General features: G+C 36.3%; 1 protein-coding gene across 1 annotated transcript in view; it reads left to right on the top strand.

The window, feature by feature from the left end:
- Nucleotides 1–4,458: 4,458 nt before the first annotated feature.
- Nucleotides 4,459–13,488, top strand: part of LOC117109165 (alpha-N-acetylglucosaminidase-like) — a 22,730-nt gene continuing 13,700 nt past the window's right edge. The window contains exons 1-9 of the mRNA XM_033251419.1: nt 4,459–4,649; nt 5,453–5,613; nt 8,078–8,259; nt 9,115–9,333; nt 9,904–10,065; nt 10,351–10,416; nt 11,242–11,305; nt 12,139–12,212; nt 13,188–13,344. Of these exons, the coding sequence (XP_033107310.1) occupies nt 4,580–4,649; nt 5,453–5,613; nt 8,078–8,259; nt 9,115–9,333; nt 9,904–10,065; nt 10,351–10,416; nt 11,242–11,305; nt 12,139–12,212; nt 13,188–13,344 (1,155 nt within the window). The 5' untranslated portion in view covers nt 4,459–4,579. The remainder of the gene's footprint in view (nt 4,650–5,452; nt 5,614–8,077; nt 8,260–9,114; nt 9,334–9,903; nt 10,066–10,350; nt 10,417–11,241; nt 11,306–12,138; nt 12,213–13,187; nt 13,345–13,488) is intronic.

The following is a 13,488-nucleotide window of genomic DNA, read 5'->3' as shown; positions in this document are numbered from 1 at the left end:
TCATCGATATTACCCTAAACCCGGGTATTCAAACTTTTTGATAGGGGGAAATATATTAGCATAAATAAAACAAATAGACAATAATAAAATAACGTGGGAGAACATTTCTGAAAACCTTAGGCATGTTAAATAATTTTCTCATCTTTTCGGCTCACCATTTGGTGTATTTCAGTGGCGGATCATCGATCCAGGAATTCGAAATAGAGATGGGCCATATAATTCACCGCATGGAACGATGGGAACAATACCATCTCAGTCCCACCTCATTGGGGCTGAGGTAAGATAATTTATGTCACCTCTAGATGGCCGGATATGGCACTCTCCAGACTTCCCCAGACTTAAATTTGAAATATTGAGGAGGCCCTGGACGACCGGCTGCCCTTCTCCATCTTGGTCCGCCACTGCAATCTGTTGTGACAATGTCAGTCCCATTTCCCTTGGACCCCCACCAGGGGCTCTGCCCCTGGACCCTGCCGGGGGCCCTAGGTGGCCCCCTGGCCCCCAGCCTAAGACTGCTCGCTTCGCTCGCAGATTACACCCCCCCTTTTTTTCTGGCAGGCTGCATCCGCCCATGCCCTCGGTGCTTCGTACTCAAAAATCGATTATAAATTTAATTCTACATTTTTAGACAAAAAAATAAACCCTTTTGGCCCAAGGCCCATTTTTGACCATGACCAATGACCAATTCATTGTTATAAAGGAAGACCAGGGAACAGTGAAATTTCAATTTAGAAGTTAAAGTTATTTATTCAGATTACGGTATGTATTTAGTGTTTTTAACTTTTTAAACTTACTGTTTATTGTACAGTATTTATTATGCAACTGGAACAACATTTTGTATGTATCATGTTATACGACAACAATAAAATTATCTTGTGTCTTGGCTTTCAACACCGTGATAGAAATTGTTTTGTAAAAATGTAGCATGTGAATGGGTGGTGTGGGTTAAAAACAAAAACTTGCATCCCAGGATCTTTTTTTCTACCACAAAAAAAAAAAAAAAAAAAAAAAAAAAAACCCACGACACTTACTTTCAGATTCCCGGAATTGGCACTTTCAGATAGTAAACATATTGGCCCTAAAACAATCTTAAAGAAAAACTGTAGGTCGAGTTGTATTGAGAAATTTCTCATCAGAAATATAAAGCTGGTATGGGCATTTGAATATAGATAATCGCCATAGTATAGTCATAATATAGTATATATCATAATATAGGCCTATATTGGAAAAAGCCTCCTGTGAGTGTTTCTATTATTACATTAACAAATACGAAAGTATTACTTTAGTAGTTTTCTAATAAGAAAAGTGTTTTATTGTTTCATCAGCGAAACTGATGTAAAATTATTGCCAATCAGTAACTCTCAGTTACAATCAGCAGCTTTTTTGATTTTTTTAACCTCTAAAGTGGTTGGGGTGGGGGTACTTGGTTCTCAGGTACTTCGAGCATACCCCTGAATACGGCACTGCTGTTGCACTTGCGTAGTTTACTTTCTTATTGGACATTATCACAGCTGATCAAATAGGCCTATAGGCTTACGGGATTTGGGCGAATTTTTCTTGCAGTCTTCTTTACCGTTTACAATTTTTACCTAAATTTTCAAAAGCATGATTATTATTATTACTATATAATAATAATAGTAATAATACTAATAATAATAATAATAATAATAATAATAATGATGATAATAATAATAATAATAATAATAATAATAATAATAATAATAATAATAATTATTATTATTATTATTATATAATTAGTATGATAATAATTATTATTATTATCATCATCATCACCATCACGATCTATAGAGGCTTTTACTATCATTCAGTAGTATTCATATTTTTTTTAAATAATAGTAATAATGTAGTATTATATTACAATTACACTATTCCGTACTACAGTATTGTATTGTTCTAGTGGGATGGGCAGAGCATCTACTCAGTGGAAATGAAAATATCACTGGTCGCCGTCGGCAGTGGCGTCCTGCTTCTGCGCGATGTGAGAGCTCAACTTTTCCGCGTGGTGGTGATTGAGATGGTGTAAACATCAATAAGGAAGGCCTAGGCTTAGCAAAGCCGGTTTAGGTAGGTTATCATTCTTCTTTAGACATTTTTCCCATCAGGTAGGCCTAATCTCTCTGTGCTCTGTTTTACTTGATTACCGATTAGATATACACAGAGAAGTGTTTTCTGGAATCTGCTGCTAGGCATGTGCGCGATTCCACACCGGCCTAGGCCTAGCCTTGTGCGCGATTCCATAGCCTTGGCCTAGGCTAGTCTCCCTAGCCAAGGCCATGATAATACCGATTGCTCTGGGCTGTTCGCCCCCAAACATAACGGGATCCAACTTGACCTAGCCGAGCTAGCTAGACTGTTTTGTTGATGTGAAATAATGGCAAATTGTGTCAACTTATATTTGTGAAGAGAGTACTCAGGAGAGCAGCATGTTACGTGTTTATAATAAAATGTCACGTTTCAGTCCATACTGTTTTTTAATTGCGCAGATGGTACATCAAAAGTTAGCTAAAACAATTTGCGCGGAAAGTTTTTCCTTGTAAATGTTAATTGATTAAATATGTGTTCGATAACTAATATATGCAAGCTTTTTGTGTTTTTACTACATTTTGATGGTAAATCATTATTAGGTTTTAAAATGCCTATTCCAAAAAGCCTATTCTATTATGGTGTAATAAACGTCCAGAGGGCGCCACGACTGTAGTACACTGCAGTATAACTGCATACATTGGCTATCAAGATTAGGTCAAAGCAATTTTCTGTAATAGTTTTTGCGTGGAGGATATATTCTATTAAGTAAGTGATTCAAAATACTAAGAATGACCATTAAGTTTTCATTGGAATAGGGATTTAGTTCCACTTTCTCAATTTTTGTACCTTCCAGTTTTGCTTTATCAATATATTTGTACCCAACCCCCCCCCCCCTCTTTCAGGAAGAAACCAGCGTGCACCCTGGAACTTACAGGAGACTGGGACCCTGTTAATAGCTATTAATTTTTCTATTGATTTATGTATTATACAGTATTTTTGACAGTTAAAGTCATTTCAGTACAAGGAAAAGGAAATATTTGGAATGTTGCTGCATAATTTGACATTTTTCTGTATTTTGATCATCCTAGTGCAATCACACCAGGAAGAAAAGGGTAAGTTGAGTACAGTACCTTGCAATGGTTAAAATGTTAATGATTTGTGACGAGAGTAGAGTGATATTTTTGTTTCAGAAAATGTTTGTTGGGGATGAGGGGAATGAAAGGGACGCTGGAATTGTAGATGTTTAATAAGGCCTACACATTCAAATCAGAGTCCAAGTTGATGGCATCGTGAATGTTATGTTTATTTTTGGGCCCTAAAAAAACATATTAGTGTACACATAGTGACTGAATATTTTTTAAATAGATTTTGAGACCTTGCCTGAAAATGCATCAAGGATATATGAGTTAAATTTGAAAAAAATATATATAGTATGTAATTCCACTACTAATCAATGCATTGACAGTGAAGCAGATACATATTTCTATGTAAAGTGTAGGTGCTACTGGCTATGTTCTCACACGGCTGCGGATCTGGATCCTGCTAATCGTTAGCTGCTGTGCGTCCATACAAGAAAATCCCGATCGGGATATCAAAAATATGATGATCGAATCACTGGCCAATAAGAAACTGGAAATTGTAAACACATACGTGTGATTGGTTGATGATAGAAATGCGCTCAACTTGCTTTACTGATAGCGCTTGCTAACCGTTAGCGGTATCCGTATACCGCTAACGGTTAGTGCTAACCGATCGGGCGTTCTCACGCAGGTGCTAACGGTTAGCGCTAATGGTTAGCTCCCGATCCGGATACTAAGGCTCTCGTGAGAACCAGGCTATAAGCTATAAAATGATTGGTCATTTATTTGAATCAACGTACAATTTGCCACAGTTATGAGTAAAAGTATTTTCTTCATGTCTAAATAATACAGTTCTACCACATTCTTATATTACTCAGTTTAATATCATTTAGCGACAGAACGCTGATTATGGGATGGCAAGCCTCGTGCATGGAAAACGCATTCTGATTGATATCCTTTTTCCAACCTACATTTGACTGAGGTGTACACATTGCAGTTATTTGTATCTTTCATATATCTTGGCTTAATATAATTGCCCTGGAATTTTTTTTATTTTGTCTCGGCTTTCATTATAAGTACTGTAGTACACTGCAGTATAACTGCATACATTGGCTATCAAGATTAGGTCAAAGCAATTTTCTGTAATAGTTTTTGCGTGGAGGATATATTCTATTAAGTAAGTGATTCAAAATACTAAGAATGACCATTAAGTTTTCATTGGAATAGGGATTTAGTTCCACTTTCTCAATTTTTGTACCTTCCAGTTTTGCTTTATCAATATATTTGTACCCAACCCCCCCCCCCCTCTTTCAGGAAGAAACCAGCGTGCACCCTGGAACTTACAGGAGACTGGGACCCTGTTAATAGCTATTAATTTTTCTATTGATTTATGTATTATACAGTATTTTTGACAGTTAAAGTCATTTCAGTACAAGGAAAAGGAAATATTTGGAATGTTGCTGCATAATTTGACATTTTTCTGTATTTTGATCATCCTAGTGCAATCACACCAGGAAGAAAAGGGTAAGTTGAGTACAGTACATTGCAATGGTTAAAATGTTAATGATTTGTGACGAGAGTAGAGTGATATTTTTGTTTCAGAAAATGTTTGTTGGGGATGAGGGGAATGAAAGGGACGCTGGAATTGTAGATGTTTAATAAGGCCTACACATTCAAATCAGAGTCCAAGTTGATGGCAACGTGAATGTTATGTTTATTTTTGGGCCCTAAAAAAACATATTAGTGTACACATAGTGACTGAATAATTTTAAAATAGATTTTGAGACCTTGCCTGAAAATGCATCAAGGATATGTGACTTAAATTTGAAAAAAATATATATAGTATGTAATTCCACTACTAATCAATGCATTGACATTGAAACAGATACATATTTCTATGTAAAGTGTAGGTGCTACTGGCTATGTTCTCACACAGCTGCCGATCTGGATCCTGCTAATCGTTAGCTGCTGTGAAAAATATGATGATCACTGGCCAATAAGAAACTGGAAATTGTAAACACATACGTGTGATTGGTTGATGATAGAAATGCGCTCAACTTGGTAACCGATAGCGCCTGCTAACGGTTAGTGCTAACCGATCGGGCATTCTCACGCAGGTGCTAATGGTTAGCTCCCGATCCGGATACTAAGGCTCTGGTGATAACCAGACTTAAGAACATGTAAGTGGGCAGCCACAATAACAATTCATGATCATGGGGACATAGACAGTACTGACACACATGCTCCAAAGCAGACCTAAAAGATATCTATCACAATTTATAGACACATACCGTAAATTTAATGTGCAGTGTTTTTTTTTTCACAAGATCTCTTTCCAAAATTGAATCTTCGAAGTAAAACCCTTCCTGATGTCCAAGCTCAGGCTGCTTCCGATGTCATTTCAAGAATTCTTCCACCAGATCGAGCATTGCAGTTCAAGGTGTCTGTCGATTCTGACATCGGCCCAGCAGAACTTACCTCATACAAGGTACTGACCAACAATAATGATAAATAAAAATGATGGCCACAACACTTTTAGTGTGTTGTACCTTTATGAAATACTCAAGGATGACACTTTTAAAATTAGATCTGGTCAAATATATTTAGTCATAAATTATAATTATTTAAAATTTTAATAATAGGAAAAATTAAATTAAAACTTCGTGTAATACATACTAAACAACTGAATCTGTCATAATCTCATCATCATCATGAAATTTTGTGCATATCCCACATCAAACCCAGTGCAAAAAATCTCATTTAACCATCCCCAAAATTTTCTTCTTCGAACTTTAGACAACTGAAAAGAATATGTGCGCAATGCATGCTACAAGCACTCAACACACATTCATCAAGAATGAAATTTGATTTACAATTGTTCCTAGCATCAATCGCCCATCAAGTAAAGAAATGCATATATTTTTTATAACATTCTTTTCTAAATCCCAAAATACATAACAGATGTTGCACATAATAATAATAATAATAATAATAATAATAATAATAATAATAATAATAATGTTATTAGTGGCAATGTTAGTAATATTTTAATGGAAAGACAAGTTGATATCTGGTACGGCTATCAAGAAATGTTTTAATAATAAAAAAACAGCATGCAGTAACTGTTACATCCAGTTGTATTATTTTTTAATTCATCTAACAACCACATTTATTGCCCAGGAGTCCAAAGTTTCCTGCAGAGTCCCGGAATGAAGTCTCCTGAAAATTGGTGGGAAGGTCTCCGGCACTCCGCAAGCAAGCAAGAATCTTGCGAAATAAACCGTCTCCCACAAATTCATGATGATATTTGCATGCTTTTACAAGTTTTTACTATAGTATTATCAGTTGTCCCCCAAAAGTTAGTGCAATTATAATGGTCACCATGCACATCAAAGTATTTTTACATGTGAAAAAAGAAAACTCATTTAAACAGATCTCCCAGATGTAGATTCTTCCATCTTGGGACCCCTTTTCAGTGCCGGTCTTTCTATTAATAATAATAATAATATGTCGTTCTTACTGTATATAGCGCTTCATGCACAATGCCTCTAAGCGCTTCACATTACTACCCCGGTCATTGGATCAAACACACAAGCGATTTGCACAGCGAGAGCTTCGAACCCCCGACCTCGAGGTTGGGAGTCCAAGCCACAACCGATGCGCCAACCGCTTCTATTTGACATCAAAGACCTGGTTGTGGCAGACTAAAAAATGAAAATTTTCTACTACTCTACTTTAAAAATATATAGCAATTTTAGTACAGTTCTTTACAGACTAAATCACACAGACATCAAAATAATATACACCAATAGCCAGTGTTTTGTGTACAGTGCTCCATATTCAGGGGCGGATCCAGAAATGTCCAAAATGGGGGGGCCGAAAGTTGGGCCAGCCCCCGCGTAATTTTTGTGTTCTAGACGCCCGAACATAACATTTGAGGCATTCTGGGCTATAATTTTTTTCTTTTTCTCTCTTTTTTTTCTTTTTTCCCTTTTTTTTACCTCCCAAAAGGGGAGCCGGGGCCGGCCCCCCCCCCCTAAATCCGCCCCTGATATTGAATACTAATAGTATTTGTAGGACGTTGACATTTGTTAATTTTTAAATTAAGAATTGATATTTGGGTAAGACAAGCACAGGACTTGATGTGTGGCTACCGAGAAATGGTCTGTAATGAATCAGTGACAGCATACATCTTTCAATGCAGCCCTTCCTATGTAAACACAGGCCGGGCCAGTTTTACTCGCACCACATGGATTTTCCGACTTTCTTAGGTTTTACTTTGATGTTTTTCTCAAGCACATACTGTACACTTACACTGTACAGTTCCTTTGCTGTACGCCTAGACGTTTGGACCCTACAGAGTACCCAAGTGGAAGTACAGTAATCAATTCGAAAATACTTGGAATAAGTTTTATTTGTGACCTTGCCACTGCTTTTAGTATATGTATTCCTGAACATTGTCTGAAATGAGTTAATTTATTTTCTGTCCCATTCGGTAGAGTCAATAATGTTAGGAAAGGATTTATATGTAGATAAGTAAATATTATAATTACAATACTGTATTATTAATTGAGATAACATTATTGAATATTTACTGAATTTGAAAAGAAAATTCAGTTTTGCCAGCAATTTCTGAAAGTTCCGGGATGTCACCTTAGTTTTTAGGCACATTTTTTAAGAAGATTTATTTTGTGATTACTGCACACTGTACCAGAATAAAATTTATAAAATATACATACAATTACAATTTGAGAGTCAGACTCCGTAAATAAGATTTACATCATCATAATACAAACTTGCCATAAGACTAGGCAACTATTGAATTCTGCAATTGATATTACAATTCTGGCAGTCTGTAAATTTAAACATAGTGTATACCCATTACTTGAAGCTTATGTATTAATGTTCTTTTCATTGTGATTAAATTCATCATCTTTTTTTTTTTTTTTCAGTTTTCCTCTGATGGTAAAACTGTTCATATCACAGGGACATCCGGTGTTGCTGTAGTCTGGGGATTCCATCATTATTTGAAACATTATTGTGATTGCCACATTTCATGGCAGGGCAGGCAACTGAACTTGCCCACTTCTTTTCCAGTGGTAGATCCAGAAGTCTTCATAACGAGCCCTAATAAGTATGTGAAACTGTTTTGGAATTACCATAAATGCTCAAATAAGCTCCGCCCTCGACTAATCGCCACACCAGACCTGTTTTTTCTCGTTAAGCGCCGGTCTCTAATAAGTGCTGCGGTGCATAATTGAGAGTATATTACGCTGTGTGTAATGAAACATTTTTGAGAAAGGGTTTTAAATACAATGTATACAGTTTCAAAATGACATGGGAACAGGCACATGGAGCGCCACGGCAACATTTTTTTATAAGCGCCGCTCTCGAATAAGCGCTGCACCGAAGCCTATAAAAGTGGTATAAGCACTTCAACGCTTATTTGAGCATTTACGGTAATTACAGCAATACGTTTAACCATTTATACTTACATATCCAAAAGTATAAAAAATCAAATCATAAAATTTAGCTTTAATAATCAAAAAGCTGACTATGTGCAAGTTATAAAATGTAGTACACTTTTCAGAAAAGAGCAGAGGACTGTATCGCTGCATTCACCACTTGAAGGGTTCCACTGGAAATAAGTCTACAGACTTGCATGAATTATAGAAGCGGTTTGGCGCAGCACGAATGGTTTGGTTTTCTAATGGTTTTTTGGCCGACGCTATTTAATTGGAACTCTAAGTGTGTGCACAATGGATCATTGTTAATGACAGTGCGTTAAGACAGCCACCAACAATTAGCAGATGGTGTTGCATCCTCTTGCGCTCTCAGGGCCGTAATACCTGCGCTGTCCTATGACACAGTGAGTGTCCAGCTTAAGCCAGTATTTTCATTAGCATGCACATTGTCTTTGAATCGTTGTCATGTACTATGCTAATTGTCTTTCACTGAACATTTATACCGTTTCTATTTTTAACCGTAGGGTACGTTATTACCAGAATGTTTGTACCGTCAGCTATTCATTTGCATTCTGGAATTGGACAAGATGGGAAAAGCACATAGATTGGATGGCCCTGAATGGTATCAACTTACCATTGGCTTTCACAGCACAAGAAAGCATCTGGGAAAAAGTGTACTTAAAGTTAGGCTTCACACAACAAGACCTAGATGTGCATTTTGGTGGGCCAGCCTTTTTGGCATGGTAAATAATAATGTATTTGGACACTTTGTACCGAAATGTTTCAATGACTATGATTAAAGTTTAAAATGAAGAATAATTCGCTCTCATGTAAGCAACCCAAGGGTCCCAAGTCTCCTGGGAGTCGTGGGAGTATTCCGGAAATCTGAATGGCCTCTCGCACACCTGCAGGCAAGCAATGATCAAACTGCAAATTCATAATGTTTGTATGTTTTTATTACTTCATTATCAGTTTTCTCACCAATGGGTATCATCATTTGCAGCAAAATATGAACCCCTTGTCTGCAAATTTCTGGTGCCACCGCTGCCTGTTTTATATCCCCTGCACTCCATTCCACTGATAAACACCTGCAAGTTCCTGTACTTAAAAATGAATTTAAAGCACATAGTCAGCATTGCTTTTTTTTTCATCTTTGGAATCAGTTACCCATTGAAGTTCCAAATCACTGTGTATAAGAAAAAACGTTTTTCATATCAGGGTGCCAGTCTGATGAATAAATATTAAAATAAACATTAATATGTTACAATGTTATTACATTGTAACATATTCTTGCAATGTTATTACACTTACAGGACTAGAATGGGCAACATAAATGGTTGGGGTGGTCCGCTGCCATCCCAGTGGCATTATTATCAACTGGACCTTCAACATCGCATCCTGAATCGAATGCGTTCACTTGGAATGATCCCAGTGTTGCCTGCGTTTGCTGGACATGTGCCAAATGCAATTACACGGTTAGTTATACTTCCAACAGAATGTTCGTAAATGACTTGTTTTGTTTTTAAAGTAATGTAACCACGGATGAAACCTTTACTCTATACCATGTCTCATCCACTGAGTAAAGTAGTTTGTGCAGAAGATTGGTTTAATAACTTTAATGTTTGTCCATACTATTATGTTTCCCATGTGCGTGCAAAATGAATTTTTTTATTTGTTGCCGAAAATGTTATAGGTTAGACAGAACTTTACTGGATGCTGTCGCTACAATTTTTTTTTTCATTGAATATAATTCTTTCCAGATTGTTTCCAAATGCTTCTGTCACAAGGCTTAGAAACTGGGGTCATTTTTCTGACCCTTATTGTTGGTGAGTTCTCTGTTATTTTTATACACAACACTACACACTACATTCCATTCTTCTAAATCTCTTATTATTCAAACTTTAAAAAATCATTATATTTATTTTACATATTAATATCATTAAAAAAAATGTTTTACCAAAAGGGTTGTACCATTAAAAAAAAATAAGTTTAACTGAATATGGATCTAATTAGGACCTTTCTAAAGTTAGCAATACTTTTAAAATTTTGGATTCAGATTCAATTTTGTATGGAAATAGCAGTGAGTGCAATTTTTTGATCATTAAAGTTTTATATGTATGTAAAAAAATGTTCCATTTAGATAAAATATAGTAAAGAATAAGCACAGCTGCGGTGTGTATTAGACATGAACAGTATTCAATTTTGAGTAAATATTATTGTGCTTAATCAAGATTACATTTCTTGATAATTTGTATCCTGGAGAACTATAACACAACCGATTTAGTTCAAGATTAATAATACTAAAGTTACAAATTGATAGTAAGCTTACTTACTGTACATGAAAGCATTTTAATACTCAGTAGCGCATATTAAGCATTGTTCTCGCATTAACGCTGCATTGCAGTCTTAACAAATTTTGTATTAGTGATGCATCTCTTTATAATGTTATGACTGGTAGGCCCTACTCCTTTTGATTTGTTTCTTTTATGTGTTTTGAAATTATGTAGGCTGCACAGTTTAGACTATGAATTGGATATTTTCTTTGTTTTTTGTGATGGTGTCAAATGCCTAACTATGCAGACTTGATCAGTCTCTATGAAATGAAAAAAATACTTGTTTTATTTAATCCTACCTTGTTCATATTGTACAAGTACCTATCTATTAGATTCGCAAGACCCGCTGTTTAAGAAGATTGGCACTGCGTTTGTTGAAGCAGTAAGTGGTTTTTTTTTTTCATGAGTAATAGTAATAAATGTTATTATGAAAATCATGGTGTTAGGCAGTGGCGCAAAAAGGAGACCAGAGGCCCTTGGCTATGGCTTCCCCTGGAATTACTACCCCCGAAGGCTGGGTCTGTATAGGGCAGGGTATGCAGAAAACCCCACCCTCATTGGCAATTTTAAATGTTTGATTTATTATTTCAATGTATTTTTTAACAAATTCTGCTCCTTAAACAGGCTATGCTCAACCAATTTGGAAAAAATGCTGATGAATATCCCAGGGCCCTTTAAAGTCTGGGTCAGCGGTGGTGCGTGAAATTTGCTGGCAAGGTGTTCTGATATGTCCGCGGGAGGGGCCCTAGCCAAGGGGCTGAAGAAATGTCGGTCGACGGCCCGGGCATGGTTTACAGGGAGAGTTTTTATGGCTTAGTATTGTCAATAATATGCTTTTAGACCATAATATTAGGGATTGGCAGTCAAAATAACGTTATTTGGATTGGCAAAATTATTTTTTTTAAATTTTTTATCCGATGACTTTATCGTGCGTGGATGACAGGGGGTATAGGCCTGTCCAACGGGGTTGGACCACAGGTCTGGTTCCCATGGCTTCAGCCAGTGAGAGCTGCCAGCTGTTACACCTGTAACAGTGTTATGCCTGTAACGGCGAGATGATTGTCGCGGTGGTGATAGTGGTACAACAGCGTTCGTTTTATACAGTGATTATAATGCACTATTCTCATATATATTTCTCTATTTTCACAGCATTGCAACATCATTACATTCATTTGGCTTTTGTACTCACATTCTTAAATTCATGTTTTGTTGAAGATGATAGATGAATACAATGGAACAGATCACGTATACAATGGAGACTTGTTCAATGAAATGACCCCATCATCAAGGTAAAACTTCATTTAATTTATTGATTGTTCTTACGAGGCTTAGTTAGTGGAATTGCTTTTTGTTCATGAGAAGAAGTCATGTTTTACCTGACAGGAATTCAACACAGGACCCTGGGGATTTGAAGACAAGCATCCTAGCGAAGCTATTTATCTCCACTTGCAATAATATACTGTAAGGCCAATTAATACAAAACTTCATCCATGCTCACTTCCTGTTTTGCTTCCTGACTTTTTACATTGCAATCCTGAAATAGAATGGAATAGATTAATAATACTCTATTAATAGTACTGTTAATCTTGATATTCCTCTCCTTTTTCCTGTTAGCTAAAAAAAAAAGAAGCTTGATGGAGGAATTTTTTTTTTTATATTTGAACTATATAGTGTGCTTAAAAAACATGAACAATGTGTTTCTAATACTTCTCTCTTGTTTGGCTTCCAGTGAGGAGTTCTAGGAATACCCTGCTTATTGTGTGCTTTTTTAATTTTTAATGAAAAAAAAAATGGGAATTGAACCAGGGACATCTCGCATTCTAACCTACATTCATGTCTCTAGACCAACAAGCCATAGTTAGTGTGTCTCACACCCTAAGCTACATTCAGAACAAGAGCCCTAGTTCCTATGTAATTTTGAAGGAGCTCAAGTAATACTTGACTGACTGATAGATCTGTTTTTGCTTATTGATTATTAGAATTTTTTTCATTTTTAGAGAAACAAAAAGTAATGGGATCTTTCAGAAATTGAACCAGGTACCTCTCACATCCTAAGCTACATTCATGCCTCTAGACCTACGAGCTATAGTTATTACGTCATTTTGAAGGCGCTATAGGAATACTCGGTTGATTGTTTGATTTGATAGATCTTTTTTGTATAGGCGGCTGTTAGGGCCAACAGACTATTCCTCTATTATACTGCCCTCATTGGAGCTTTTGAGATTATGAGAATTTGTTTTTAAAATTTATATTTATATTTTCAGTGACCCGAACTACCTTTCCGCGGCTAGCCGTGGTGTATATGATGCCATAGTATCCGCTGATCCCAAAGGAGTCTGGCTGATGCAGGCTTGGTTATTCACTAAAGGAACATTCTGGACTCAGGAGGCTATTAAAGCTTTTCTTGGTGGTGTACCAGAGGTAGGGAATTTTTTTAATGTGCTTGAAAATTTTGATAAAAGATAATAAATTATAAAAAATATTTTAATAATTGGTATTATCACATAAATTTCACCATATTGTATTTAACACTAGTCACTAAGCGCAAGCTCAGTAGTCTAGTGG

Source organism: Anneissia japonica, unplaced genomic scaffold (genome assembly GCF_011630105.1).
Source record: "Anneissia japonica isolate Jap-2015-1 unplaced genomic scaffold, ASM1163010v1 scaffold288040_len302811_cov187, whole genome shotgun sequence".
In the NCBI taxonomy this organism is placed as follows: domain Eukaryota; kingdom Metazoa; phylum Echinodermata; class Crinoidea; order Comatulida; family Comatulidae; genus Anneissia; species Anneissia japonica.
This window is presented reverse-complemented; position numbering and strand designations above follow the sequence as displayed.